Genomic DNA, 26,414 nt, shown 5'->3' on the forward strand with positions numbered 1-26,414 from the left:
TAAATAAAAATATATTTTTTTTCACAAAAACCTTCAAACCTACACTCACAGAAAAATTCACAGTAATACCTCAAATGAATTTTAAACAATTATCTATTAAAATTTTAATTGATTCAACTAATGTTTGAATTAAAACAAAAATCAATCACAAACACTAAAGTTGTACAATTGTATAAATTAATTGACGTTGGTGATTGATACTACCATTTGTATTAGTCCATTCACATTAGGCCCGAAATCTAATAAAAGTGGACTTGAAACCCTTTTTTAATAATGTGAAAAGAAAAATGTGCAATTTAATGGCCAGCCATTTAATACATATTTTTATTGTGTAATTTAATGTAATTAGTAACGAAGTTATAACGAAAACTAAAAAATCAGTCTACTTCACTTTAACTTTAAAAACTTAAATATATATAGGAATTCAATTGAAGGAGTAAGTACTTAACATTGATAAAGTTTGTATTCAATTGTTATACAAGAAATTTTCAATTGATTCTTCAATTCTGAGTAGACTACCCTCAATTTTTCGGGTACTTTGGGCTTGTGTCTCTGCCGCAACTGCAATCCTCTCTGCTGCTTCGGCTAACCTTTTAATCTGCTCAGTTGCTTCGACCGTTGTCATTGAATTTTGTTCGGCCAATTTTAGTTGTCGCCGTATTAGTTCCAATTGCTCATAAGTTGTAGTTTTCTTTTTCTTATATGAAAAACTGGATTCCTTTTCATCACACATTTTCTTCTTTTTTGAAGATGAAGGCATTGAGCAAGGCGATAGTTCATTTCCTTTGTTTTGAGATCGTACCTGAGAATCTTTATCTTTCTTTTCGGCAGCGTTTTCACATGTAGGACTCGTAATAACTACTTTATCTGGACTAGTCGTCAATATCTCCATTGACAGTAAACTGTCCTCATCTTCTTCAATACCAAATGTTGAACCACTGGGCGCTGCGGCAGAAGAAAGATGAAGAGTTCTGTCAACAGACTCTTCAAGTTCACTTAACTGTGAAAATCGATAAAGGCCACCTCCTGTTTGAACTAAGCTTTTTTTGTTGGAAGCAATCTTTTTTTTCGTTCTGGATTTTAAATCCGTCCAAGTCTATAAAATAAAAATTTAGTCAAAACTTCCAAACAAAACACAAAAATGTAACCTTTTTCCAATCAAATGTAGAGCGTGTTGGTGGACCCAATGAATTGAGCTCTTGGGTTAAATCTTGCCACTGCTCTTCTGAGGAGATTCTGGTCGATCCAAAAACCGGAATACCCCGAGCTAAATCTGGATTGGCCTCCATAAACGAAGTAAGAGCCTTCAGCTGCTGCATGGTCGACTTCTTTAAACTGAAATATGAAAACAGTAAAACCAGTTGTACAAAAGGACGTAATGTACAAGAAAACAAATTTGTATACTATTTTCCAAGTTTTCTTACCATTTGCGCTCCATTTTCACTTACAATATAACAAAATTATTTTAAGCATTATTAGTCGATACCAAAACAGCAAGTGACTAATTATGACAAATCGGATCGTAGAGTTGACAGTACTTTCGACATACAGAAACTCAATTTTGCTTGAAAGGGGTTACGTTATCGATCGAGTAGCCAGTCGACTAATTGCTCGATAAAAACGAGTTATAGAAACACAAATCACATTTTTTCTCTTTACAAGTCGACCGTGAGTGTAATTTCGACATCGTGAAACAGGCCATTAGTAATAGTGGCTAATGTTGGAGTAGTATTTGCTGCCACCCCAATGGGACCACTCACTACTTGGGCGGCCGTTGTATTTGGTTGTTGCAATACAATATTTGCGGTCACAGCCACTGTGGTCGTGGCAGGTGTTGAGGGTGCTATGATGGAGTTGTTCACTGTAGCTGATGTAGTGGCTGCAATTGTGGGTGTCAGGGATGTGAGGGCAGATGCTACTGTGGCAGAAACGGCTACAGAACCAGATGCTGTTATATATGTTATATACATATAGCACTCCGTTATTTTTATTTCGTCAATCTAATTGCATTTTTAAATAACAACGCGAACCACTTTTGTATTCTAATTTAACACAAATCATTTGAATAAATCAATTATTTCTTAATTCACATTACAAATGGCGCCATGTTTTGAAACTAACTAATCTCAACATATGGAAGGATTTAAAGCCGACCTAATTAGGGACTATGCACTTTATGTCAGTTTTTCAACTCGAAAAAAACAAAGTACCACAAATGAAAAAATATTTCGGTAGTTTTTCGCATTTTTGGTTTTGTATGGGATTTCGCTTCGGAAACCGAACATAGTACCTACCTAAAGGCCGAAAAACAATGAAAAAAGCAGGCATATGCTTTAGCTTTTTTCTTTGCTTTATATCGGCTTTACTTTTTCCAACACACATAGAAAAGCGCAATGCTCGCTTCCCTGCCAGCATTTCAAAGTTCCATTTCATCTTCATCGCTACCACAGACTCGTAAATGTCACTACAACCATCCTACTGTGATGGGGGGCAGCATATCATAAAGTACAAAATGTACTTCATACATGTATTTTGCCATCACTACTTTTACAAAAGCCATTTTATTTTTTGTGAAACGCCAAGCGCAACCAGCTTGTTATATTTTATTTAAATAAAAACGAAAATAAAGTTCTGAAAACATAGATTTTACGCTTAAAATTGTGAAAGGTATATTGGTGAACAATTTTTGATTTTCCAAATGGAATAAAGTGATTGTTTTTCAAATATTTTACAGACACGCTGCCTCCATCGAATAAAAACACTGGCTGATAGACGCTGTAACATGTAACTCGCTACTTGTAAATCTACATCATCATTAATGCGCTTTACAGACTATCAGTTATTCCGGACGACAGTGCTCGTGTCGCACATATCCCATATATTGTGCATATTATAAGTTAAGTCCGAAGGCATAATCGATACTCCTGCATGTTTATGGGATCGATAACACATTTACCGATTATTTAGTCATCGCCGACAAGTCGTATCGATCCGACACATTGTAAGATTCTTTACAAACACCGACATTCCGTCCGGAATAACTGATAGTCTGTAAAGCGCATAATGCAAAAAATTATGTTAAATGTGATAGTGGTATAAATGTTATATTTTTAAGAATTTGTAAATGATTAATCAAATTAATAAATATCTAAACAAACGTGTTTTACTCGACCACAATGATTCTTTTACCACTATCTTAAAATGTGCTTTTTCTGATTGTTTGGAGGGTCTCTTATTGGCGTCGTTCTAAATTGATCTATAAAGGCACCTAATAATTGCACTCATGCGAAACCTTTTTGTAGTAACTTGGCGTGGTACAACTTCTCAATAGTGACGGCGCTTTTCCGACGAGTTTTTGATATCGTATATGATTGTTTTCGACGTACTGGGGATTCTCAGAAGCGCCCCCAAATTCAAAAAATGTTGGCAGGGTTCATAAACATAAACAAATTTATATTTTCAATTACAAACTTGGAAGCAACAAATGTTTTTAACGTTAAAAACAAAACAGCTTACCAAGGCCCAAAAAGATAAAATATTTTAACCTTGTTTGAAGCTTCGGCGCCAAGCTTACATTTATTGTGTGCAGGTTCATATAATTACGTGTGCTTTAACTTTTTTCAAAGCAAAGCATATAGCGAAGAATTAATCGACGTGTTCATTGTGTGTCGGCCTTGAAGGGTACTTAGAGTATCTATACTATGTCTCTATTTTGGGTGTTTACAGTTTCTTTACTATGTCTCTATTTTGAAACAAATTGGGTACGCTTACCCAATTTGCCCAAAATTCTGGATTTGAACATAAAATCAAAGCCAATACGAATTGCCAATACACAATTGACAACTCGTTCTGCCACGATTGATATACGTCCAACTAATTGCCACAATATATAGCCGCTGCCACTTTCCAACACTATTGATTACTTTGCTGTAATCGAGGAATTTGTTTTTATAAATAAATGAAAGACAATTTTTATAGTTTATGGAAATAAATTATACGTGTAATTACTAAGCAGGTGCAAAAGTACTTTCCAGATTTTATATCCTTATCGCACTTACGCATTGATTGTGTTTCGCCTAAGTTGTTTGTTTACCTCTCCCAATGTAATCAGCGGCAACATATCAGAAAATAAGGAATTCGAATTCGCGACAACGACCAGCTTTCATCCCTACATGTATATACATTGGGTACACATACACACACACGAATACCATTAGATGGCCAATTGCAAAAGTTCATCCTGAATTTATTTTAGTCACCAACTCTCTCTCTCAAAACAAGGAATTGTGCGAAGTTGTAGGAAGCACGGCAATTTAAAAAATTATCAAATCATTGCAGTGTAGATGCTGATATTATTTAGAATAAAAAAAAACTATAAAAATTTCAAAATTAAATCAAAGAAATATCTTTAGCAATAAATGCGCCTCATGGAAAGCATTTACATATAAATAGCACCGGAATTTGCTTTATAAATAGCTCATCATACGGAGCACAATAGAGCAAACAACCCAAAGTGGTCATCGAAAAGTAATTGAACAACAAAAAATTAATGCTAATAAGAAAATTGTTTTAGTGCTCTCATCGCCTCAAGTGCAGAGAATTTTGTTTTTTTCTTTCAAATCTACTAAAAAAATAAATTGGCCTCCGCCCCGAAAAAAGTGTGTTTCGGTGATATATGTGTACATGGGAACCCATTTATATATACGTATAAATTAATATAGAAATGTATATCGGAATATCCAGGAAAAGGAGGGAATGTTGTCTCATTTTATTTTAGTGCGCGTTTCCATAGAACAAATTGATCAAAATAAACACCCAGATTAGTTAAGTGAATGTGAGCCAGTGGAGCGTATACAAAACAACAAAATAATCCAAGAAAACGCGAATATACAAACAAAAACAAACAAAATAATAAACAAACAAAAAATAGTGATAGTGTTTAATTAATGATTGCACTAAACCTACAAGCTTAAAAACGCGTCAATTATTTTATTCAGAATTTTTATTTGCTGGATTTATAACCATGGGTGGTAAGTAAAAGCGGAAATGCAAATTGACGTGACATTTTCCCTCTCTCTCTCTATCTGTTACCGTTACTCGTTGATTTTCTTTGCAAATTAACGGAAGATGGATAGTCAAATGTTAAAGCATCACAAGCAGTTGTTAGATGGAGTTTCCGATTTTCAAATAGATTTTGACATCATCCCTACTCCTTGTAAAGTTGTAAAAACGGTGACGCCAATTTAGCTATTTTATAGCAATATTTAGCTTTTTTGATATTGAGTTGCTAGAAAATGTTTGTAATTGTTATCAGTTAGCGACTTTTTCTGATATTCATAACAGTTATCGTAAACTTTAAATCTACTATTGCCATACAGATTCCTTAGATAAACTGTCAGTAAATTATTAAGAATATTAGCATAAGTATTTAGTATTTTTAATAAATATTTTTCTTTAAAATGTACTATTTATACCAAAAACGCAATTTCATCCATTTCATGAAAAAAATAGCTGACAGAATTAACAAAAATATAAAGGAAAATATCGAATTTCAGATGTCGATATCTGGAAAACTCAAAAAAAAAAGTTTATTTCTATTAACTTTTCCAAAAGACGCCGCAAATTAATTTTATTTTTAATGTTTTGCAGGATATCGAGATATTGGTCTCAGACCCCATACACTATATGTATATATTCTAGGTTGTGGTGAAACTCTATGGCTACGTAGCAATATCCGTCAATCCTTCTGTTGAAATCACACAAGCATCCGAAAGAAACAAGTTATTGGCATTGCAAACAAGCCATCTCGAACCACATTTAGGTAAAACTTTCACAAAAACTGATCCCCAGATTTGAGTTGAGTCTCTTGTCTTTTCCCTCGATCGGTTTTAAATTCGGCATATGATGACAGTCTACCTCCTCTAGCAATCATGCAAACAATTAGTCCAGATGTGACTTCCGGAGCCTACTGGGGCCCCATATTTCATCCGAGTATTTATTCAAATTTATTTGATTTTCCTAGATGTGGATGTCCGTGAAGTTACAGGTAAGTTTATCTTAGCGGAGACACAAACCGAGCTATGTATGGTCAGTTGGTACAGCAATTCGGCTACATAATGAACATAACATAGGGAAGAATGATTAAATAAAATTATGATTTTTTAATTCAATAATCATAACAAAAAATATTTTTTAGTATATTAAGAAAATATGGTACTATATGGTATGTGACTTTATTGATTGAAGTGGTCCATTAGTTTTCTCTTAAAATGGTTCGAAAAGTCAAATGCCTTTAAGGAAACCGGAAGAGAGTTCCATAACCTACAAATCCTTACCATAAATGACCGCTCATATATCAACAATGATATTCTCGGCAAAATAATTAATTGATTTCGTGTTAACCTGGAAAAACGAAATGATTGAGCAATATCGAGTGGTGACTGAATGACGATAATACGATGGAAACATAGTAGATTCCTGATCTTAACAAAGTCCTCAAAGGAACATTGTAGGAATTCCTGAGCAAATGGCGAAACATGATCCCTCATTCTGAGGCCGTAAACATATCTAATAATCCTATTAAAAACTACATACAGCTTCCTCAGAATGCCTAGACCTGTGGCACAATAAACCTCCAAGCAATACAAAATGTGAGACATCAATAAAGCATGCGAAATCTGTACTTTGACGGGTGTAGGTAAATAACAATCAATGTTGCAAAAACAGCGCAAGGTGTTGCAAATTTTTGAAGAAATCTTTGATATGTGTTCCTCAAACTTTAAATCACAGTCAAGGTAGACTCCTAAGCATCTTATACTCTCAACAAATTGTACAAGAACATCAATAAAGCGAATATCAAGTTGATAAGGAATGGACCCGAAATTAAGAAGTCTTATTTAATAGAAATTTAATAAAAATCTATATAACGGCGTTCCACATTGCAGTGAAACCACTTAGAGAAGCACTCAGAAATGTCACCAGCACCACTGAGGGGGGATAATCCACCGCTGAAAATCTTTTTGGTGTTCGGTCGAAACTGGTGTTGAACCCACGACCCTATGTATGCAAGGCGGACATGCTAACCATTGCACCACGGGGACTCCCTATCAATCATATTGGCATCCAAATTTCCAAAGTGGAAAAGCAAGAAGTTTACGGTCAAATAAAATTCATTACTCAAAATATTATTAGGGAATTATTGAAAATAGGAACTTAAGAATATACGATATCCAAATAAGACGTAATAAAGAGTACATTTAGACTTGAAATAAACATCTTCATAAACAAGGACCCAAGAAGACCTGGTCCTTCTAAGTTTTAAGACATATACATATTTCAATATTTTGGCTTAACAAGACTGACTGAATATCGTCTTCAGAAAAATCGTGGGCATATTTATGTTCGTCACGAGTTTAGTTTCAGAACTGCTTAATTTCCAAGCTTGATATTTTCTGTATGGTATCTTGATGATATTCTGAGTTAGATTCCAGTCCAGTGCTTTTATTATTGCCGGGCAATATAAAGGCAAACAACGGGTTTCGAAACTTAGGGCCAGTATTGATTTCCTTTTCTTTTTTGGCTGTGACGGTGCTTTAGTCAATACACTTACAGCTTGTCAAAACATCTTGGCAATGCTTGCTCGAATTTTAGATTCGGTTCTAATGAAAAAAATTAGAATTTTTGATTAATCAAAAACCCGAGGTTTGAGGCCATTAACTGATAATCGGTTATTGTAGTTAAACTAACGCTAAATTTTAATTATTTTTATTGCCAAAAATTATTTCTTGGTAGTTAAATTTTATTATTTTTCACAGCCTAATGAAATCTTACTTTTTTAAGTATGTCTCAAACATTTTATGAACTAAACGTGGGCATAAAATTCAATGGCCGTTCACATAAGTTCAATATGGACTAAAGCAAAAGAAAACTTTCGTATGATTCTCAAAAATAGTAAGAATAAACTAATGTTGGATAAAATGGTCAAGATTTGGCGGACCTGGAAAACATTAACAAACTGCTTAAGTTAATGTTTTCCAGGTCCGCCAGTAATCTAAAGCTATATGCTCCTAAAATTCGCTTACGCCTTACACAAAAAGCAGGACACTCACGCAAGAGGTGTTTAATTGATTCCTTTTCCTCCACATCATGACAGCTTATACAATAGTCATTATACTTCGCACCTATAGTTTTTGCATATTCGCCTATCAAGCAGCGACCCGTTATAGCAGATATCAGGAGTGCTATCTGACGCCTTGAGAACACTAGCATATCTAGTGTGCGGTTTAAGTTTAAATGGGGCCATATTTGCTTGGTGTCGTTACAACCCTTGCAATTCTCCCATTGAATATTGGCCATCATAACAGCCTTCTCACGCAGTAAGAGCTTACAGGTGGCCAGAGGCATACCAACAGATTCTAGTTCCCCTGGAATATGTAAGGTAGTTCCTAGCCTTGCTAACACATCTGCTTCGCAGTTCCCCGGTCAGGCACCCATATTAGGTGAATATTGTACTGCTCAGCCATCTCGTTGAGAGATTTGCGGCAGTCTATGGCCGTTTTCGAGTTAAGGAACACAGAGTCCAAAGATTTTATTGCAGGTTGACTGTCTGAGTATATATTAATGCCAATATTTGTTGGAACATTACTTCTCAGCCAATTCACCACCTCTCTTATTGCCAATATTTCAGCCTGAAAAACACTACAGTGATTAGGTAATCTTTTCGATATTCGAATTTCCAGATCTTTAGAATATACTCCGAACCCAACTTGTCCATTCAATTTGGAGCCATCAGTATAGAAATCTATATATCTTTTATTCCCCGAGGTCTGTGTACACCACGCCTCACTGTTGGGAATTAGAGTTTCCAACTTTTTGTCGAAAAGTTGTTTGCCAGTGTGTAATCCACTACGTTAGGCACATCTGGCATTACTTTGAGGACCGGGAAAGTACCTGTAGACGATATCATTTATTTTAAGAATGATTTTAAAATGATAATGATTTTAAAATGGTTTCACCGTGTAACTGCAGCTCAAATATGTAAAAAGTCGATTCATATAATTTTTTGAAAAACGACGAAAGATAGAAAATTTAACAAAGCCGTAAAAGTCAACTTTCTGATTCTGATTACAGCCACCCTTATAAATAACCAACCTCAACTGTAAAATGTAAAAATATAAGCAACTAAATACCGACTTATTTTTATCCAGCTCAAACTAAATTTCTTTTCGTATTTTTGTTTTGCTCTGTAATTTCGGTATTATTGTGTTATTGTTGTCGGTGAGCCGAAGAGCCTGGGCTTTTAAGAATTTGTTAGTGTTATCGGTATTTCGTAGTTGTGAGTGTTTTTGCTGGTATTCCCTTTCATTTCCTCTTTCGTTACATACTTATGTTTATCCTTGTGTGTTGCCTTGCCACCCAATGTAGTACGTAAAGTGATTGGTATTGTACATTCAGCTTCTGCCCATGTTTGTTTTTGTGAATTAATGTTGGTGACAGTGTTACCGCGTAGTACAAAATTTTCAGGATTTTGCGAATATGTTTAGTTGTTTTTAAACGCAACCACGCCGAGTAATAATTAAAAAGAATGGAAAAGAACGGAAACAAATCTACTTTAGAGAAAGTTAAACAAAAAAACAAGTATATACGGCCGTAAGTTCAGCCGGATCTTATGTACTTTCCACCATGGATTGCGTAGAAACTTCTACGAAAGACTGTCATCCACAATCGAATTGATTGGGTTGTGGTATCTTAAAACTTCTTAAAATCGTTTTCTAAATTGTTAGTTAGTCCATACGTGGTATATATTAGACAAAAAAGTTATAATATGTAAGCCTACAAATAATTACGAATCGATATGGACTTTTGCACGGTACGTAGAGAGCCAGAATTGAAATATGGGGGTCGGTTATATGTGGGCTATATAAAATTATAAACTTGATATGGACCAATTTTTGTGTGATTGGGAATCGATTTATCTGAGGGCTATATTTAACTATAGACCGAGAAGGACATACTTAGGCATGGTTGTTAACGGCCATATACTAGCACAATGTACCAAATTTCAACTGACCCGGATGAAATTTGCTCCTCCAAGTGGCTCCAAAACAAAATCTCGGGATCCGTTTATATGGGGGCTATATATGATTATGGACTGATATGGACCACTTTTGGCATGGTTGTTAAATATCATATACTACCACCACGTACCAAATTTCGACCAGATCGGATGAATTTTGCTTCTCCAAAAGGCACCGGAGGTCAAATCTGTGAATCGGTTTATATGGGGGCTATATATAATTATGGACTGATATGAACCAATTCCTGCATGGTTGTTGGATACCATATACTAACACCACGTACCAAATTTCGACAGAATCAGATGAATTTTGGTCTTCCAAGAGGCTCCGGAGGTCAAATCTGGTGATCGATTTTTGCATGGTTGTTAGAGATCATATGCTGACATCATGTACCAAATTTTAACCGGATCGGATGAAATTTGCTTCTCTTAGAGGCTCCGGAGGTCAAATCTAGGGATCGGTTTATATGGGGGCTATATATAATTATGGACCGATGTGGACCAATTTTTGCATGGTTATTAGAGACCATATACCAACACCATGTACCAAAATACAGCCGGATCGGATGAAATTTGCTTCTCTTAGAGACTCCGCAAGCCAAATCGGGGGATCGGTTTATATGGGGCCTATATATAATTATGGACCGATGTGGACCAATTTTTGCATGGTTGTTAGAGATCATATGCTGACACCATGTACCAAATTTCAACCGGATCGGATGAAATATGTTTCTCTTAGAGGCTCCGGAGGTCAAATCTAGGGATCGGTTTATATGGGGGCTATATATAATTATGGACCGATGTGGACCAATTTTTGCATGGTTGTTAGAGACCATATACTAACACATGGTTGTTAGAGACCATATACTAACACCATGTACAAAATTTCAGCCGGATCGGATGAAATTTGCTTCTTTTAGAGGATCTGCAAGCCAAATTTGGGGGTCCGTTTATATGGGGGCTATACGTAAATATACGTGGACCGATATGGCCCAATACCATCCGACCTACATCAATAACAACTACTTGTGCCAAGTTTCAAGTCGATAGCTTGTTTCGTTCGGAAGTTAACGTGATTTCAAAGACGGACGGACGGACATGCTCAGATCGACTCAGAATTTCACCACGACCCAGAATATATATACTTCATGGGGTCTTAGAGCAATATTTCGATGTGTTACAAACGGAATGACAAAGTTAATATACCCCCATCCTATGGTGGAGGGTATAAAAATTGGCGGTAGGAAAAGGCATTTTAAGAGGAAATGTTAAGTAAAAAATTTTTCGGAAAAGCGGAGATATCGACCCATGAAAATCGGTACTTTCCTTGAAACTTTTGCGTTTTTGGTGAAAATAGTACATTTTAAAGAGAAAATATTAAATCAAAAAATTAAAAATTTTCGAGACATGGACCCTTGAAAATTGGCGTATATGTGGAAGGCCTTGAGACTTTCTCCTATGGACAGAGTCTAAAGTGAATTGCCGTGAACTCAAAGTGGATCAAGGAACTCTATGATAAGAATAGGATGGGATAACAGGGTTAACCTTCTGACTCCGGGAAATGAACCCCGAAGAAATAAGGCCCCAAAACGGAAATGAAATTTAGCCCCAGTTCTTTATTTTGAAAACAAAAATAACGGTAATTGGGGTATTGTATCGCTTTTTGGGGTGTTTTTTTCATAATAAACTTCAGGTATTTCATTAATGAAAGTAAACCCCAACGAACTCTTTTTGGAGTTGATTTCATTTCGTTAAAACTAACTATTTTACTAACATACAGTTTCGCTCTAACTGTCGTGATGTTAACAATATACTCAATATGAATTTTGAAATATTTCTGGGAAAAAATTGGCAGTGGACTCCTCAACGTATTGGACGAAAAAATTGCGAAATAGAATAAAAATTATGCTCATGAGTATACATTTTCAAAAATTCACGAGAACTTTAAACAAGCTATTTAAACTCTTCGCACGAATTTTTTTATAACCTTTACACTTAAGCACAAACATTTTTTTGCAATCGCCACAGATTTTGCGTGAATTTTAAAAAATCTTTATCTTATTTGGCAATTGAAAACAGCTAGTTTGTATTAAAAAAAAAATATTTACTAAATTGCCGCTTGAAGTTGTTGTTGTTCAATATTTTTTATCAATAAATTTTGTTTTTGAAAATGAAATAAATCCCCATGAGGCCCTATTTCATGATTCTTGGGGTTTTATTTCATTGTAGTGTGGTTTTATTGCATACTCCAAATGAGACTTTATTTCCGTATGAAAAAAATCACCAAAATTTGGGGATTATTGTATTTCCATTTTGGGTCTTTATTTCTTTCTTGGGGGCTTATTTCACGGAGCCTAACAGCTTCAGCTACAGAATCTTCATGAATCCTGTTCAGACCTGTCTGATATACTGCCTCATCTAGAGGCTCTCTTTTGTAACGCTGGATATCGCGCTCTAGAAGTTAAAGATCAACCCTTACATTATTCAACCTTACATTATTATTCTAAAGATCTTGAACTTCGAATAGTGAAAAGATTACCTAATCACTGTAGTGTTTTTCAGGCTGAAATATTAGCAATAAAAGAGGTGGCGAATCGGCTGAGAAGTAATGTTAAAAAAAAATGGTTGGCATCAATATATACTGAGACATCCAACCTGCAATAAAATCCTTGGAATCTGTGTTCCTTAACTCGAAAACGGCCATCGACTGCCGCTAATCTCTGAGCAGTACAATATTCACCCAATATGGGTGCCTGGCCATAGGAACATACCGGGGAACTGCGAAGCAGATGTGTTAGCAAGGCTAGGGACTACCTTACATATTCCAGGGGAGATAGAATCTGTTGGTATGCCTCTGGCTAGCTGCAAGCTCTTACTGCGTGAGAAGGCTGTTATGATGGTAAATGTTCGATGGGAGAATAGCAAGGGTTGTAACGACACCAAGCAAATATGGCCCCATTTAAACTTAAACAGCACACTATAGGGTTCTCAAGACGTCAGATATCACTCCTGATATCTGCTATAACGAGTCGTTTGCAAAAACTATTGACGCGAAGTATAATGACTACTATATGAGCTGTCATGATTCGGAGGAAAAGGAATCATTTAAACACCTCTTGTGTGAGTGTCCTGCATTTTGTTTAAGGCGTAAGCGAATTTTAGAGGCATATAGCTTTACATTACTGACGGACCTGGAAAACGTTAACTTAAGCAGTTTGCTAATGTTTTTGTAACAATCTAGTTGGTTCAACAGAAGAAAATAATCGAGAAGGTTCAGCGGTTAAAAGTAGAAGTGCCCATATGTAATAGGTAGGTATCACAATGGACTGAATAGTCTAAGTGAGCTTGAAGCTTAATCGGGCTGCCATTTTAACCTAAGCTAAGCTAACCCTCACATACATTCCTGGGTGGTGGTTGCCTATCCCCAAGATGGTGATTTGGATGGCAATTTAACTTCTTGGGGGTCATAGAAGCCGAAATTTTCATCTGATTTGATTGAAATTTCGAATTTAGAGTTTTTTTTATTCAGTTAAGAACTATGATCAAATTGGTCATGGAACCCCCAATTTCCGATTTGCTTGAAATTTCTTGAGGCATTTCAGTTCCAAAAGGTGCTACTCTCAAGAAATACAACACAAAATCCTACAAATCTAAAAAGCAATGTTACAAATTTCAAATTTAACTTCTTAAAACATACCCTATGAACCGATTGCCGATAGAGAGGGGTATGCTTCATCAAATTCACTTGAAATTCTAATATGGCCTTAAATATTAAAGATTCGTCCCGGCCAAGACTTTGACCGTATATACTTGTGTTTTTTTTTTTTCATTTTCATAAATAAATCATTGTAAATATATTTCGCGGGAATTTTTCCTTATATGGCAACACTGAAATTCAAACGGATACTGCTTGGCATTGTGTTGTCATTGTGGTTGTTGTAGTTTTTGACAATTGTCACCATACCATATCTCTCGCAGTTATCCTTTTTTGAATTTAGTCTCTCGTTGTCGTGCTCGTTGTCAGCTGTGATTGCTTTCGTTCGTTCGTCCGTAGTAGTTGCAATTTTTCTATCGCGTTGATAAGGCTGCTGGTGGTGTACTGGTACTGCTCAGATTGGTGCAGTGAAACTCCTTTTTTATCTGGTGAAAATTTGATTTTTTTTTGCACACAAAATTTTTCGGGTAAAGAAACAAATCGTGAGTGAAGGAGAAAACCTTGAAATTAATGAACAGAATATTTTGGAATTTTCCGGAGAATTACTTATGTAAAATAAAGAGAGAAATATTGAATTATTTGAATAAATTAAACAAAAATCTAATGGAGTGTTGTTTGTGTTTGTTCTTCCTCTTCTTAATTTGCAGATAACATCGAAATGCTTAAAGCTTTATATGATTTTCAAGCCGTCTATCCCAAAACGATTAGTTTCGATGAAGGTGAATACTTTATATTATATCAGACCTCAGCACGTCAAAGGAACTGGTGGCAAGTGGTCAGCATGAAAGGCAACATTGGATTTGTGCCTTCCAATTACGTAATGAAAATAAAGGTAAGTGAAGGCCAACAAAAATAAAAAAAAAACAAAAACCAAAAATCCCAACCCTATTATCCTTTGGGGGAGGGGTGGGGAAAGAAACCAGAGATAACCTAGTGAATACAAAGATGTTTGCAATAACATCATTAGCATTTGACTGCACGTACGACATGTGTACGTTATGTGTTAGTCCTTACGCACTACTTCTTTTCTTAAAAAGCAAATCACCCATAAAAATACTCGGTAACCACACCTTCGACATCTCCTTATTCATTATTTATATCCTTTCTACCATAACAACAATGGTCTCGTGGATGCCAACAATGAGTTCACAAATATTTGGTGAACATTTCATAGGATTTCCATGTTTTTCGAAAGTGATTTTTTTCTTCTTCTATTGTTACACTTTAAAGAAAACTTCTGTATGTGCTTCATTGTACTTTTTTTTAAGGACTTTAGTTTTTCTTCTGTGATGCTCCCATTATAATATCCTCCTTACCTCCTCTCAACCAACTTTCACTTGGAAAACTTTTTCAACTTTATAACCTCCATTTATTGTTGGAACATCAAACCACACTGTTAGCCAAAAAAAAAAAAATCCATTTTATTATAGGTATTATTGGCGCATATCCCACCCTTACCCTTTTGGGAGATAAATCATAGGCCTAAGGTGTGCTTTTTATATTCTCGGTCTGTTTACAGGATGACCGTATAATACATGGTATTGATAGTGTGCCAAAACTAATAGACTTTTTTTTGGTGATAAATTATATGCCCGTTCTAACCACAATGGGAGATATCTAAGCTTCGGTCAATATGACATATTAATCCTTTTGGCTAAATGTATTTTTTTTTTAATAACCCACAGTCGTACTTACAACAAATGTTTGCCTAATATGAAAGATTATACGACTTAAATTTTTAGATCTTAGCATCTATTTTGGATAATCTCCAATGAATTTGTCATATCATGGAAGTTCTACTTTTCTGGATCCTTTGTATTGATTTAGAAGTTCATTTAAATAAAGAAATTTAGAAAACTTGTAAACTCTAACTGTTAATGCTTATACCCTCCACCATAGGATGGATGGTGGTATACTAACTTTGTCATTCCGTTTGTAACACATCGAAATATTGGCCTCCAACTCACGGTTGCCACTCGAGCCAAAAATAATCTAACCAAAAAATTACCTAATAAAAAATCTTATTTTGCAAAATTTTATTTCTATAGAAAATTTTCTCAAAAAAATTTTTTTTTTTGAAAATTTTCTCAAAATTTTATTTCTATAGAAAATGTTGTCAAAGTTTTATTTCTATAGAAAATTTTGTTAAACATTTTATATATATAGAAAATTTTGTCAACATTTTATGTCTATAGACAATTTTGTCTAAATTTTATTTCTATAGAAAATTTTGTCGAAATTTTATTTCTATAGAAAAATTTGTCAAATTTTTATTTCTATAGAACATTTTGTCAACATTTTATTCCATCGAAAAATTTGTCAAAATTTTATTTGTATAGTAAATTTTGTCAAAATTTTTTAGTATAGAAAATTTTATCAAAATTTGTCAACATTTTATTTCTCTCGAAAATTTTGTCGAAATTTTATTTGTATAGAAATTTTGTAAACATTTTATGTCTATAGAAAATTTTGTAAAAATTTTATTTCTATAGAAAATTTTGTCAACATTTTATTTCTATAGAACATTTTGTAAAAATTTTATTTCTATAGAAAATTTTGTCAAAATTTTATTTCTATAGAAAATTTTGTCAAAATTTTATTTCTGTAGAAAATTTTGTCAAAATTTTATTTCTGTAGAAAATTTTGTCAAAATTATATTTCTATAGAAAATTTTGTCAACATTTTATTTCTATAGAAAATTTCGTCAAAATTTTACTTCTATAGAAATTTTTGTCAACATTTTACTTCTATAGATAATTTTATTTTTAAAGAAAATGTTGTCAAAATTTTATTTCTATAGAAAATTTTGTCAACATTTTATTTCTATAGAAAATTTTGTGAAAATTTTATTTCATTCGTGTTTTTTTTTATTGGTGGTTTCTACTTCAATCATATTTGTTGTTTTGCTCAGCTTTAAAACCATTGTGTTGACTAAACTACAAGAGTAGCTTAACCAAAATAACCAAAATTTTTTTCTATAAAAAATTTTGTCAAAATTTTATTTCTATAGAAAATTTTGTCAAAATTTAATTTATATAGAAACTTTTGTCAAAATTTCATTTCTATAGAAACTTTTGTCAGAATTTTATTTCTATAGAAAATTTCGTCAAAATTTCATTTCTATAGAAAATTTTGTCAAAATTTTATTTCAATAGAAAATTTCGTCAAAATTTCATTTCTATAGAAAATTTTGTCAAAATTTTATTTCTATAGAACATTTTGTCAAAGCTGTATTTCTATAGAAAATTTTGTCAAAATTTTACTTCTATAGATAATTTTGCCAACATTTTATTTCTATAGAAAAATTTGTCAAAATTGCATTTCTATAGAAAATTTTGTCAAAATTTTATTTCTATAGAAAATTTTTTCAAAATTTTATTTCAATAGAAAATTTTGTCGAAATTTTATTTCTATAGAAAATTTTGTCGAAATTTTATTTCTATAGACAATTTTGTCGAAATTTTATTTCTATAGAAAATTTCGTCAAAATTTCATTTCTATAGAAAATTTTGTCAAAATTTTATTTCTACAGAAAATTTTGAAAAAATTTTATTTCTATAGAAAATTTTGACAAAATTTTATTTCTATACAAAATTTTGTCAAAATTATATTTCTATACAAAATTTTGTCAAAATTATATTTCTATAAAAATGTTGTCAAAATTATATTTCTATAGAAAATTTTGTCAAAATTATATTTCTATAGAAAATTTTGTCCAACTTTTATTTCCATAGAATATTTTGTCTAAATTTTTGTTCTATAGAACATTTTCTCAAAATTTTATTTTATTAACACATTTCCGTTCAAGTTTTTTAAAGTATTGATAAAAATATAATCGTCGTCATATTACATATTTTTGCACTTTTAATGTTGGTATATTGGTGGAAAAACCGAACATAGTCCCAAACTATGCACGCAATAGTCTATTTTTGTAGATTATATATCCATTTTCCTGAAGAATAACAATAAAATATACATTCGCGCAAATGTTCAATAGATAATATCTTGACACTAAAAATGAGAACGAATGTTGTTGGTGTGGCATTAGTGATATTCCACACTACCACAACACACACACCAATAACATTCGTCCTTATTTTCTGACTTCCAATAAACCATATTCTAATGGAATAAAAATTTTACTCGCAAGGCTTAAAATCCTTCATTCTCTCCTAGGAGGGAAATCAGTTCATATCTACTAATGCCCCAATTGCATGTTAAATTATACGAGGCCTCCCACAGGAGACACACATTTGGCAGCGGCTAGTGAGTTTGTTTTCACTTTATTCATTTATTGCTTGAGTGCGTTTTAACAAAGCCAAGGTAATTCTATATGAATGAAGCAAAACCGGACAAGACCGCATGTCAAACTCCAAAAAGTCACCGTTCTATGCTTGTTTATCATTAGTGAAGTGTAGTGGCGAAAAAACGACCAGGAAAAGTTTAATTATGGTTCACGGAGAAAAGAACGAGAAAATAAAAAACAAACAATGCTCTTGGAACACTCAATCCTATCATTGTATTACATAGCTCACGGGCTGCTACAAAATAACCCCAATTGTATCAGCCACAAAATGAACATAAAGGACCTTTTAACACGCCACTAGACCGACCTACTGCACACGGTGAAAATGCACCAAAGTGCTGCAGTGAAAGAGCATTCCAATGAAAGTAAGTCTACTCAAAATCTTTCATTTGAGTTATGAGACAGACCATAGATCAAATTGTGTACTCTCGAAAAAAAAAGAATTTCATGAGTGACAAATATGCGAGATAAATGTAAAGAAAAACAAGTATATACGGCCGCAAGTTCGGCCAGGCCGAATCTTATGTACCCACCACCATGGATTGCGTAGAAACTTCTACGAAAGACTGTCATCCACAATCGAATTACTTGGGTTGTGGTATCTTAAAACTTCTTATTCCTGCATGGTTGTTGGATACCATATACTAACATCACGTACCAAATTTCAACCGAATGGGAAGTATTTTGCTCTTCCAAGGGGCTCTGGAGGTCAAATCTGGGGATCGGTTTATATGGGGCCTATATATAATTATGGACCGATATCGACCAATTTTTGCATGGGAGTTTGAGGCCATATATTAACACCACGTACCAAATTTCAACTGAATCAGATGAATTTTGGTCTTCCAAGAGGTTCCGGAGGTCAAATCTGGTGATCGGTTTATATGGGGGCTATATATAATTATGGACCGATGTGGACCAATTTTTGCACGGTTGTTCGAGACCATATACTAACACCATGTACCAAATTTCAGCCGGATCGGATGAAATTTGCTTCTCTTAGAGGCCTCGCAAGCCAAATCGGGGGATCGGTTTATATGGGGGCTATATATAATTATGGACCGATGTGGACCAATTTTTGCATGGTTGTTAGAGACCATATACTCACACCATGTACCAAATTTCAGCCGGATCGGATGAAATTTGCTTCTCTTAGGGGCCTCGCAAGCCAAATCGGGGGATCGGTTTATATGGGGGCTATATATAATTATGGACCGATGTGGACCAATTTTTGCATGGTTGTTAGAGACCATATACTTACAGCATGTACCAAATTTCAGCCGGATCGGATGAAATTTGCTTCTCTTAGGGGCCTCGCAAGCCAAATCGGGGGATCGGTTTATATGGGGGCTATATATAATTATGGACCGATGTGGACCAATTTTTGCATGGTTGTTAGAGACCATATACTTACAGCATGTACCAAATTTCAGCCGGATCGGATGAAATTTGCTTCTCTTAGAGGCCTCGCAAGCCAAATTTTGGGGTCCGTTTATATGGGGGCTATACGTAAAAGTGGACCGATATGGCCCATTTGCAATACCATCCGACCTACATCAATAACAACTACTTGTGCCAAGTTTCAAGTCGATAGCTTGTTTCGTTCGGAAGTTAGCGTGATTTCAACAGACGGACGGACGGACGGACGGACGGACGGACGGACGGACGGACGGACGGACATGCTCAGATCGACTCAGAATTTCACCACGACCCAGAATATATATACTTTATGGGGTCTTAGAGCAATATTTCGATGTGTTACAAACGGAATGACAAAGTTAATATACCCCCCATCCTATGGTGGTGGGTATAATAAATCCATAAATGAATATTGGTTTAAGCGCCACCTATATGTGAAAAATTAGCAATATACAATGAAAAAATATTTACGTCATATTAAAGATTACGTCACCTAAATTTTAGGATGCGCAATTTACAAAATATTAATGACAAATTTCTTTACAATAATGAAATTTTAATTAAAATAAAGATTATAATATTTGCTTGTTATTAAAGTTTGGAAACAAATTTTGGAATTTTGCGTTCCTCTGTTAAAGTCGCATGTCTTTGAACTAAGGCAAATTTTCTTTCTTTGATTTAAAGAAATCGTCCTTAAATTAAATGAAATATTGAATCTTTAGTTTTAAGACAAAAACGCTTCAAATATACGAAAAGACTTATTTTGAGAATTTAGCATCTTTGGTTTAAAGTTTTTGTTTTTATTATTGTTGTTTTTGATTTCAGCATAAAACCATGGATTGACTAAACTACAAGTGTAGCTTTACCAACAGAGGAAAAGTATGCTTGTCAAATTTATTTGAGCAAAGCCCTATAGACTGCAAGATGGTTGGATGTACAGCTGTTTCGGAATTACCATATTCCTCATCAGCATCCTCTACTTGCAGCAAAACTCTCAACCAATTATCAGAATAAATTCGGGTAATTCACTCAAGCCAAAGTGAACTACACTTGAACCTTCGGAAAAAAGGTTTGATAGTCGGCTACTGCCTAAACAAATTTGCATGCATATCTCTTTTCCTTTGCCAAACTCAAATCATCGATTTGAATGTAGTTGGCTGGGTTTGTTTTTGAGCGTGCTTCCTCTATCTTCATTCGTTTTGTTTGTTTTTGTTGGTTTCTCTTCAATCATTATTGTTGTTTTTGATTTCAGCTTAAAACCATGGATTGACTAAACTACAAGTGGAGCTTATCCAACAGAGGAAAAGTATGCTTGTCAAATTTATTTGGGCAAATCCCTATAGACTGCAAGATGGTTGGATGTACAGCTGTTTCGGAATTACCACATCATCAGCATCCACTACTTGCAGCAAAACTCTCAACCAATTATCAGAATAAATTCGGGTAATTTACTCAACCCAAAGTGAACTACACTTGAACCTTCCGTAAAAAGGTTTGATAGTCGGCTACTGCCTAAACAAATTTGCAAGCATATCTCTTTTCCTTTGTTAAACTCAAATCATCGATTTGAAATAGAAAGCATTTTTTCCGTTATGATTTGGATTTTAAAATTGGCATTTGTTTGGACGTGAATAGCTGTATTAATACACAGCGAAAAGAGAATGAAAATTCGACAAATGGGATCTGTATCTTAATTTTAATTTTATTGAGCCTAGACTTAAAGCGAGATGGGTCCCTAAAAAATGCCTTTATTTTAAAAAAGGGGCATCTTTGGCTTGGAATCAATACCAAACAGTGCCACAAGAAGTAGCATAAAGGCGTTAAATCGTACGATATAGTGTGTGTGGTGAAACCATCCTGTTGAAACCATGTGGCGCTACCACTACAGTTCACCAATGTGGTATCACAATGGACTGAATAGTCTAAGTGAGCCTGATACATCGGGCTGCCACCTAACCTATCCTACCACTACAGTTAACACAGAACTGATGCGTTCTACCGTAACCGACCAGTGTATTTAGTAAACATCAATATTTGCAATTTTTACGATTTGAATAACTTTCTCACCCGCCGGGGTTGAACCTGGGTCTGTTGACACCATATCAGAACGCCTCAGCCACAAACGCCAATGAAGACGATGCATCGAAACATCAATTCAAATGTTTGTGATATGATCGTATTATGACACCAAGGCATAACGGTGTAACTACTTCTCGAGATGTTCTTTATTAGTATGAATGAAACAATAAAGAACACAGGCTCAAATCTCACCAGAGGTAAATTTTTAATTAGAAATTATTACAATATTTATTCGAGCTTACAGGAAGATTAAGGGAATTGATTTTATTAAGTTACTGAAAAGAAAATGCCAGATACCCATCTCGCAAGCCTGACTATACATATATGTTTCAGTGTTGGCCACTACACATTTCCATAGTTCTTAGCGAGATCTGGCCGGGTGAGATGATTTAATTTGGTTCTTTTATGTTAATTTCTTATGAAATTTACATACGAGAATTATTCTTCCCAAATTTAACCATTTTTTCACACCACTGTGCATCATCTTTTCGTATAAAATTCTCGTAATAATTCAAAACCTTCTCCGAAGAACTTCCATTGAAGTGAAAAAGACAACAGGAACAGGTTCAAATCTCCGCGTGGGTGACCTTTTTACTTCATTTTTATGGGTTCTGTTTATTTCTTTTTTGTAGATTTTCTATTTTTTTGCGACACTTCATTGCCCATAATTTTAATTTTTACTTTAAACCGCCAAATAGCGTATTTTCTAAGATTGGTCCAAAAGAACTTCATCGGAAGTGAAAAAAAAAAACTGATGGTGGATCCTGTGATGCTCTTAAAATGAAATGTTTGTGGAACAACTTCCACTTTTTTGCTGGGTTTCTTAACCCAGTGTTATAAACTTTAATTTTTCTTCAGTGTTTACTTGTACTAACAGCATGTAGAACAAAAATTGTAATTTTAAGGTCCTAACTCAATTACTTCAAGAGCTTCAAGAGTTCCTTTTGAAAACTTGATTCTTAAATTGTGTTCAAAAGTCCTTATGAAAATAAACGCTTTTTGGCCTATAATATCTTTCAAAGTGTGACAAAAAGTACAAAATAGAACCCGAAAAACGATCATCTATAGTTTTTGTATGAATGTCCATTTGCTAGAGGCATACAGTAGAAAAATGGTCTCAATATTTTTTCTTCTTTTATTGTTAAATAAGTTTATAAAAATGCATTTTAGTACTCACCAATATGGAAAATATTTATAGCTTATTTAGATTAATGCCTCTACTTTAAAATAACACCGAGAAATAAATCGAAACTAAGTGGGGAAATAGAATTTGGTGACGTTTTCGAATGTCCTCCAAAGTGGACATCGGTAGTCAAAGGGTTAACAGAGCACGCGTTTTGATAATAAAATTCAAAGTTAAATTATAAACCAAACTGAAGATGTTTGACAATGAAAAAAAAAAACATGAAACATGTTATGAACAATTTCAATAATATTGGAAATAAGTGCATATGGGCAAATTTTTTCGGGTGTATATTTTATCTGACCTACAAACTAGAACACTGGGTTATAATAATAGTCGTTACGACTTTTACAAATGTGTGTAGAACAAATAAACGTCGTTATAAGAAACACTAACGACAACGCCAATGCAACTGCTAAGGTAGCATGACCAAATTAGTGATGTGCACATGAGCTACATTTCACTCACGCTCACGATGGAAAATCTGATATTTGTATGTAGATGAAAAATTCCTACTCCAACGACTTACTTTTATTCAATATATGTGATAGAGGCCTCCCTACGGGAAAATGGTGCGAAATGCCACTGACGGAACTACACAATTAGATATAATTGCATATGGGTCCAAATCAGGGTTGATAAAGTTGCTACTTTTGTATTTATACCCTTCACCACTACTGTGGTACAGGGCAAGTTTGTGCATTTGTATGTAATGCCAAGAAGGAAAAGTCTGAGACCCATCGTTTAATATACCGATCGTCTTAGAATTAAATTCTGAGTCGATTTAGCGATGTCTGTTTGTCTCTCCGTCCGTCTGTTCATATATTTTTGTGCGCAAAGTACAGGTCGCAGTTTAAGTCCGATCGTCCTCAAATTTGGCATAGGGTCGTTTTGTGGAACAAAAACATTCGCTATTGATTTTGGAAAAAAACGGTTCAGATTTAGATATAACTGTTATATATATGTATCCCCGATCTGGTCATAATTGGCGTGTTTATCAACCGATGTTCTTCAAATTCCATCCGAATATTTTATGAGTCTCGAAAAACTTGCAAAATATCAGCCAAATCGGCTCAGATTTAGATATAGCTACCATATATATCTTTCGTCTATTTAGACTCATATGGCAACGGAGGCCAAAGTTTACTACCGATTTTCGTGAAATTTTGCACAGAGTAGAATTTCCAATGCTTGGTAAATTTGATTGAAATCGGTTCAGATTTAGATATAGCTCCTATATATATCTTTCATCCGATTTGGACTTATATGACATCAAAAGCCAGAGTTTTGCCCTGACTCGCTTAAAATTTTGCACGAGAGGTACGTTTAACGTTGTCGTTATGTGTGCCAAATTTGAAATCGGTTCAGATTTAGATATAACAGGTTGGCTGATAAGTCCCCGGTCTAACAAAGAAAAACACATTTTTTTTGTCAAAATTCGTTTTTATTATTCAACATAGTTCCCTTCAAGAGCGATACAACGATTATAACGACCTTCCAATTTTTTGATACCATTTTGGTAGTGCTCCTCCGCTTTTGCCTCAAAACAGGACTCAGTTTCGGCGATCACCTCTTCATTGCAGCCAAATTTTTTCCCTGCGAGCATCCCTTTGAGGTCTGAGAACAAGTCGCTGGGAGCCAGATCTGGAGAATACGGTGGGTGGGGAAGCAATTCGAAGCACAATTCATGAATTTTTGCCATCGTTCTCAATGACTTGTGGCACGGTGCGTTGTCTTGGTGGAACCAGGGATCCGGAGCGGTCCATTTTTTTCGCTCCGCTCCCGCTCCGGAGAAAAAAAACCGCTCCGCTCCACGCTCCGCTCCGAGAAAAAAAATCGCTCCGCTCCACGCTCCGCTCCGCTCCTCTTCGAGAAAATTATAGTACAAATACTGTATTATTTGTTCAATTGAGTTTTATTATACCCTGCTCCACACTGTGGAACAGGGTATTATAAGTTAGTGCATATGTTTGCAACACCCAGAAGGAGACGAGATAGACACATGGTGTCTTTGGCAAAAATGCTCAGGGTGGGCTCTTGAGTCGATATAGTGATGTCCGTCTGTCCGTGAACACATTTTTGTAATCAAAGTCTAGGTCGCAGTTTTAGTCCAATCGACTTCAAATTTGACACAAGTATGTGCTTTGGCTCAGAATAGAACCCTATTGATTTTGGAAGAAATCGGTTCAGATTTAGATATAGCTCCCATATATATATTTCGCCCGATATGGACTTATATGGCCCCAGAAGCCAGAGTTTTACCCTAAATTGCTTAAAATTTTGCAGAAGAAGAACAATTAGTCAAGTGTGCCAAATTTTATTGAAATCGGTTCAGATTTAGATATAGCTCCAATATATATCTTTCGCCCGATATGGACTAATACGGTCCCAGAAGCTAGAGTTTTATCCCAATTAGGTTGAAATTTTGCACTAGGGGTACAATTAGTAGTGTAGTCAAGTATGCCAAATTTTATTGAAATCGGTTCAGATTTAGATATAGCTCGCACATATAGCTTTCGGCCGATTAACACTCATATGACCACAGAAGCCAATTTTTAACTCCGATTTAGTTGAAATTTTCCACAGGGAGTAGAATTAGCATTGTAGCTATGCCTGTCAAATTTGGTTGAAACCGGTTCAGATTTAGATATTTCTCCCATATATAGCTTTCGCCCGATTTACACTCATATGACCACAGAGGCCAATTTTTAACTCCGATTTAGTTGAAATTTTGCACATGGAGTAGAATTAGCATTGTAGCTCTGCGTGCTAAATTTGGTTTAAATCGGTTCAGATGTAGATACAGCTCTCATATATATGTTTTTCTGATTTCGACAAATATGGTCAAAATACCAACATTTTCCTTGTAAAATCGCCACTGCTTAGTCGAAAAGTTGTAAAAATGACTCTAATTTTCCTAAACTTCTAATACATATATATCGAGCGATAAATCATTAATAAACGTTTGCGAAGTTTCCTTAAAATTGCTTCAGATTTAAATGTTTCCCATATTTTTTTACTAACATTGTGTTCCACCCTATTGCATTAGCCGACTTAAATTTTGAGTCTATAGATTTTGTAGAAGTCTATCAAATTCTGCCCAGATCGAGTGATATTTAAATGTATATATTTGGGACAAACCTTTATATATAGCCCCCAACACATTTGACAGATGTGATATGGTATCGAAAATTTAGATCTACAAAGTGGTACAGGGTATAATATAGTCGGCCCCGCCCGACTTTAGACTTTCCTTACTTGTTTTATTTAGAAAAATCGGGTGGTACATATATGGGAGCTATAGCTAAATCTGAACCGATTTCGATGATTTTTTGCACATATAGTTAGTGCTATAGAAGATTACATTTAGCCAACTTTGAGTAAGATCGGTTGATAAATAAGGGTTTTATGACATAATTTGGCAAAATCGGGCGATACATATATATGGGACCTATATCTAAATCTGAACCGATTTCGATGACATTTTCAGACTTAAAGGGTGATACAAAAGATTATTTTGTGCTAAATTTGACGACGATCGGTTAGTAAAAAAGTGCAATGTGACCCCATTTGTCGAAATCGAGCAATACATATATATGGGAGCTATATCTAAATTTGATCCGATTTATTCCAAATT

General features: G+C 34.6%; 2 protein-coding genes across 4 annotated transcripts in view; one reads left to right on the plus strand and one right to left on the minus strand.

Annotated features, from left to right (window-relative positions):
• Positions 1-295: 295 nt before the first annotated feature.
• Positions 296-1,695, minus strand: LOC142229068 (uncharacterized). The gene is made up of 3 exons (XM_075299597.1): positions 1,425-1,695; positions 1,149-1,335; positions 296-1,096 (listed from the first exon to the last, which is right to left on the minus strand). Exons 1-3 carry the CDS (start codon positions 1,436-1,438, stop codon positions 467-469), a joined length of 831 nt encoding a protein of 276 aa, XP_075155712.1. The 5' UTR covers positions 1,439-1,695; the 3' UTR covers positions 296-466.
• A 2,234-nt stretch (positions 1,696-3,929) lies between these two features.
• LOC142229526 (NCK-interacting protein with SH3 domain) overlaps positions 3,930-26,414 on the plus strand; it is a 78,452-nt gene continuing 55,967 nt past the window's right edge. The window contains exons 1-3 of one of the 3 annotated variants that reach the window (XM_075300087.1): positions 3,930-5,030; positions 5,650-6,046; positions 14,438-14,622. In XM_075300087.1, coding sequence (XP_075156202.1) covers positions 14,449-14,622 — 174 coding nt within the window. In that variant the 5' untranslated portion in view covers positions 3,930-5,030; positions 5,650-6,046; positions 14,438-14,448. The remainder of the gene's footprint in view (positions 5,031-5,649; positions 6,047-14,437; positions 14,623-26,414) is intronic. The other 2 variants (XM_075300086.1, XM_075300085.1) reach the window with 2 other exon arrangements.

This window comes from Haematobia irritans, chromosome 3 (genome assembly GCF_050003625.1).
Source record: "Haematobia irritans isolate KBUSLIRL chromosome 3, ASM5000362v1, whole genome shotgun sequence".
Lineage (NCBI taxonomy): Eukaryota > Metazoa > Arthropoda > Insecta > Diptera > Muscidae > Haematobia > Haematobia irritans.